The 6,000-nt window shown below is 38.2% G+C and overlaps 1 protein-coding gene across 1 annotated transcript in view; it reads left to right on the top strand.

Moving 5' to 3' along the window:
* SPEN (spen family transcriptional repressor) overlaps window positions 1-6,000 on the top strand; it is a 63,518-nt gene that overhangs the window by 35,893 nt on the left and 21,625 nt on the right. Inside the window, 2 exon segments of the mRNA XM_006766687.2 lie at window positions 1,414-1,574; window positions 3,988-4,188. Of these exon segments, the coding sequence (XP_006766750.2) occupies window positions 1,414-1,574; window positions 3,988-4,188 (362 nt within the window).

Here is a 6,000-nt window from a genome sequence, read left to right as displayed (position 1 = left end):
TGTCCTTTATGGCTCCAAGGAGCTTCAATCTGGATGGTCCCACTCTGACCACCGGGCACACTGGCTCCTGGATCACTAAGGAGGTGCTAATCTAGCCTCTGCCTGAGGCTACCCAGCAGAAGCCAGGTGTGAAGCAATGCAAGTTACCGTGGGGCCTTGGGCCAGCTGCAGTTTATTAAGTAATTTTCAGGTTGCAAAGGGCTCCTTGCACGGCTTGGGTGGGTTGGGGTCCCAGGGGATCAACAGGGCAGAGCAAACAGTTATGGCTGCTCTCAGTCCTGCCCTCAGAGGCCCCGTTTCTCAGTGTCCCGGCAATCGCTGCGAGCACCTCTGAGAGAAAGCTGCCCTCGAGTTCCGACCGATGCCAGACAGGCCCGTTTCTCCCGTGTGAGCCTGGGTCCCCTGGAACTGGAGCTCAGAGTTTGAGACTCTCTCCTGATTGTCTGTTTTTTTTTTTTTTTAGAAAGAGCGGGAAGGAGGGAAGAAGAGAGGGAGGGAAGGAGGGAGGGAGGGAGGGAGGGAGAGAGAGAGAGAGAGAGAGAAACATTAATGTGAGACACATCGATCGGTTGTCTCCAGTATGCACCTCAACTGGGGCTGAGGATGGAACCTGCAACCCAGCTATGTGCCCTTGTCTGGGAATCGAACCCAAGACCCTTTGTGTGTGGGCTGATGCTGTAACCAGTAACCCTTGTCAGCCAGGGCAACCTGTGGGTTATTTTTTTTTAATTTTATTATTATTTTTTAAATTTTGTTTTATTGCTTAAAGTATTACAAAGAGTATTACATATGTCTCCTTTTGTTCCCCCCCTTGACCTTCCCCCGGCCTCCTCTACCCCTCAGGGTCTTGTGTCCATTGGTTATGCTTATAGGCATGCATACAAGTATGTGGGTTATTTTATTTAATTCCTAACTCTGTGAGATAGATACTATTATTATTATTTCTGTTTTATAGATGTGTAAACTGAGGCTTTAGTAAGAGCTTAAGTGACTTGTCCAAGAGTACCTACTGTATGTCTAAGCTAAGATTTGAATTGATGTCTCTGAATCAATAACCCATATATCCATTGTTCTATTATTATTTTGACCCTTAAGTGAATTGTGTTCATTAGTCTTATTTACTTGGAAAAATTATTCAAATTTTGCATTCAAAAATGAAACATTTGCCTTTAGGTGGCATGTGGTAATGTAAAAGATGGTTTATTTTGCCTCCACATTGTCAGGCCACTGTTTGCTGTCTTCTGCTATCTCTGAAGGTACAGTATGAAATGGATGTGGAGAAGGTAGGGCATCCTAAAGTCTCAGGCCTAAAGTTTAGACCTTTTAATTGTTGCCACTTGTTGATTCTAAGAAGTTTTATATACTCCAGTATTTTGTTTCTCTTTTCACTGAAGTTTTTTTGCCCTTCTGCAGCACTGATTCTAGCAGTAGTTCAAGTGATGACTCTCCAGCCCGGTCAGTTCAATCTGCAGCAGTCCCCGCACCCACTTCCCAGTTGCTTTCATCCCTGGAAAAAGATGAGCCCCGCAAAAGTTTTGGGATCAAAGTTCAGAATCTTCCAGTACGCTCTACAGGTAAAAACTATACTTTTCTTTCTGTTGCTGTTGGGGAATGAGAGACTAAGCAACTTGAATTCTATACTTTGTTGTGACAAGTTTTTTTTTTTAATGGTGGTTTTTAAAAAAATTGATTTAAGAGAGAGGAAGGGGGGGGAGAGAGATAGAAACATAAACGATGAGAGAGTATCTTCGATTGACTGCCTCCTGCATGCCTCCTACTGGGGACTGAGTGAGAAACCCCAGCATGTGCCCTGACCAAGAATCAAACATGACCTCCTGGTTCATGGATCAATGCGCAACCACTGAGCAACATCGGCCGGGGACAACAAGCTTTTTTAAAAATTTTGTTTTCATCACCATTTATTTCCGCTATGCCCTCTTCCTCCACTTCCCCCTCCCAATCATCACATTGTTGTCCATGACCATGAGTTCCCTCTCTCTTTTTTTACTTTGCTCTGTTCTTCTAACTCTTCCCCTTCCATGCGCAGTCAGCTTTGTTCTTGTGGTTCATTAACTTGTAATGCCATGTAAGAAAAAGCAAGTGGTTGTTATTATAATTTTATGTAGTGACTAGGTTGTTATATATTTAATCCAGCCTAGACACTAGGCTGGATTAAATATTTTAATGAGAGGGGAAATTTGTTATGATGAAAATATAGAAATACTATTTTTAGTTAGATTTATTATATTGCTCTGGAGTCCTATGTTATGTGAAATAATTTTGGACATAAAATTATGATAGGAAACTCATTTCAAAAAAATTAAGAGTTTGCCTGGCTGGCATGGCTCAGTGATTGAGCGTCGACCTATGAACCAGGAAGTTACAGTTCTATTCTTGGTCAAGACATATGCCTGGGTTGCTGGCTCGATCCCCAGTAGGGGCATGCAGGAGGCAGCCAATAAATGATTCTCTCTCATCATCATTAATGTTTCTACCTCTCTCCCTCTCCCTTCCTCTCTGAAATCAACAGAAATATATTTAAAAAAATATATTAAGAGTTTAAATGAGGAAAATCATGAATAATGGAACAGTCTAATGAAAAGCTATACTGTAGTCTTTCCTTTACTCGTGATATTTTAAAATGACAATTGACCCCAATATACTGTTATTCCTATATTAGGCATATTACCTATGAAAACAACATATGTATGGTCAAAATGAAAAAGATCAAACTAAATATTTCTTGGCTAAGTGCATTTCAGTGATTACTTAAATTATTTATTAAAACACAACTGGTCCGAGTGCAGTGGTGTCTTACAACTAATTGATCACAGCCAGTTAACAGATTTCTTTGTTCCTTCTCCACTCCCACTGCTTCACTTGACTAGCCTTAAAAAAACACACACAAAAAATCAGCCTATAGCCCCACTGAAGTGGCTTAGTGGTTGAGTGTTGAATTATGAACCAGGTCGTTACAGTTCGATTCGTGGTCAGGGCATATGCCTGGGTTGCTAGCTTGATCCCTAGTGTGGGCATGTAGGAGGCAGCCAATCAATGATTCTCTCTTATCATTAATGTTTCTATCTCTCTATCCTCCTCCCTTCCTCTAAAAAATAAAATAAAACAGCCTATAAAATCTGCATACCAGGTTTGTGAATAGAGATATTGAGACACAAATGTTGATGAGCTTTTGATTTAGATTCTTGGTAATTTAGGAATAGATGAGGGTTAAATTGGCTTGTCTTTTTATATAATCTTGATTCTTATGATGAAACAAATTAACACAGGACCCCCAGATGGCATGATTCATCTGTAAAATGCCTGAAAGTTGTTTAGGATGTTACATGCCACTTCCCACACATTTTTATCATTGACATGATGCTTGGGAAGCTAGAAGTATGGTTTTCTTTTTGAAGTCTTAAAGGTTTTACATATGTTGTTTTCATGTATCTAAAGTTTTTATTATGAAAGTTTTAAAAAATATTTTTTATTGATTTCAGAGAGAGAGGGAGAAATAGATCAATGAGGAAGGGAGAGGGAGAAAGAAATAGAAAGATCAATGATGAAAAGAATCATTGCTTGGCTACCTCCTTTATGCACCCCACTGGGGATCGAGCCTGCAACCCAGGCATGTGCCCTGACTAGGAATTCAACGGTGACCTCCTGGATCATAGGTTGATGCTCAATCACTGAGCCACACCAGCTGGGCGAAAGTTTTAAACATAACCAAAAGTAGGAGTAGCAAAATAAACTCCCCTTACGCTATACTCCAGATTTTTTTTAAAAAATCAGTAAATCTTCTAATACTCAGTTTATTTCAGAATTGTACAGTAAGCTCCAAAATGCCTTTTAGAGTTATTGTGTTTGAAAACATAATGTTTTAAGGCTAACAAAACTTAGGTTAAAAATCAGGCTAATAATTAGCTTACTTATTGAGTTGTAACTAGATTAGAAAAATAAGCAACTTGTTTTTATTTGGCGATTTAGATACAAGCCTTAAAGATGGCCTTTTCCATGAATTTAAAAAATTTGGAAAGGTGACTTCAGTGCAAATACATGGAGCTTCAGAAGAGAGGTATGGCCTGGTATTCTTTCGACAGCAAGAGGACCAAGAAAAAGCATTGACTGCATCAAAAGGAAAACTTTTCTTTGGCATGCAGATTGAAGTAACAGCATGGATTGGGCCAGGTAAGAGAAGAGGAATTTGTGTAATTTGTATTCCAGCCTATGAAACAGCAGCATAGTATTCTAAATGTGGACACTATTCCAGCTTTATTTATTCAGCTTAATAAACTATGTTGTTTTAGTTAGGGAGGGTAAAAATTGTGTTTCTATAAGGGAGAAATGCTGACTTAAAAAAAAAATTTGATTTATTGGTTGCTTCTTGTGTGTGCTCTGACCAGGGATTGAACCCACAACCTTGGCATGTCAGGACAACGCTCTTACCAACTGAGCTATCCAGCCAGGGCAGAAATGCTGACTTTTAATAGGAGTGACTGAAAGGCAGAGTTTAGCCCCTTATTTTGTCCTGCTTTCCCAAAAGGATTAACTTGATTGAGATAAGGAAATAGTTTCTAGGAGAATAACAACAAAATTATCCTGGATTAAATTTAAAAATAAATTACTTGTTATATGGATTTGAGGGACTAGTTAGACCAGTTTTATTTCCATTATGCCCAGCACAGTTGGATCTGTTATTCTGTCTTCTATGACCTTAAAGATAGTGACGGAAAAGCAGGGCTAACTTAGTGTGACCCATTGAGAATTTCAAGGGGACATTTTATTAGCTTGAACTTACCTGAAAGGCCTATTACAGGGCAGGAAGTCTTCTCAGGCATGGATTGGGCCAATGTTTCCTTCAGTTTAGAATCACCTGTAGAGCTTGTTTAAAATGCAGACTCTTGAACCCTACCCCAGCTTGCTGGTTCAGAATTCACATATGCATGTTTGGGAACCCCTAATTTAAGGCATCTTGTGAGTAAATTTGTAAAGGAATGAATAGAAATGTTAAAATTATACAGTCCCATTATGTAGCTGAGATGAACTTTAAGACTAAACTTTGAGTTTTGAATTTATAAGGTAAACATCGCTCATTTTCTTAGTTATTTATTTTATTTAATTAATAGAAAAAATAATATTCCTGAAAAGAATGTTATTTGTGTATTAAAACAGGCACAGAGGTGTTAGAGTGAATAATGTAAAATGTGCATAATTTTGTGATAAAACACTAATTCAGAGGAATATTATCTTTTCAAAGGAATTCTAGGTTATGTCTTCATGTTCCCACTTCTCTGCTAGTTTTGAGATACTGCCCTAAGTTATACTGGGTTAAGAGCAGTTCTTATTTAACACATTTGGAATTATATTTAGAATGTCATCTATTCTTAAGGAACTGACATACATAATTAGTGAGGATATTATGTAAGTAGTGAGGATCTAATTTAGGGTCATTATTGAGAGCTGACTAACTCCAAGTGGTGAGGCTAGCTCGAGATTTATACAGTAAAAAAGCATTTTATCTAAATCATTTACCTAAAACCCAGGATGTAATTGGGTTTTAATCACCTACCCGTGAAGATTTTGAGAAGTTTGGTTAATTTCAAGAATAGGAAAGCTGAAGCTACCTTTTAAGGTGGGATAACATGAAATACCTGTTTAATGGGATGTGGAAAGCAATCAAATTTGAGTATAGAGACTTGGTTGGAATTCTGCTGTTGGATGATTTGTCATAAATGTTTTGTATTGAAATGTATGGAGCTGATTTCTTCTTTAGGTCAAGGACCTCTTGGAATTGGACATTAAACAAGGGCTTTTGATCATAAGAAATAGAAACTTGAAGAGTCATTTAGTCTTTTTCTAGTTGTCATTGAGGTCTGTACAACACCAAAAGAAGATATTTCATAAGTGTTGTTTCAGTCCGTTATCATGCAATTATTATTCTTGTATCTAAAATTTGCTGCATTGAGACAGGAATTTGGGTTGTGTGGATTATGATTAGTA

The sequence above is a fragment of the Myotis davidii genome, unplaced genomic scaffold (assembly GCF_000327345.1).
Source record: "Myotis davidii unplaced genomic scaffold, ASM32734v1 scaffold299, whole genome shotgun sequence".
In the NCBI taxonomy this organism is placed as follows: domain Eukaryota; kingdom Metazoa; phylum Chordata; class Mammalia; order Chiroptera; family Vespertilionidae; genus Myotis; species Myotis davidii.
Note: the sequence above shows the minus strand (reverse complement) of the source record. Positions and strands in the feature narration are given on the sequence as shown.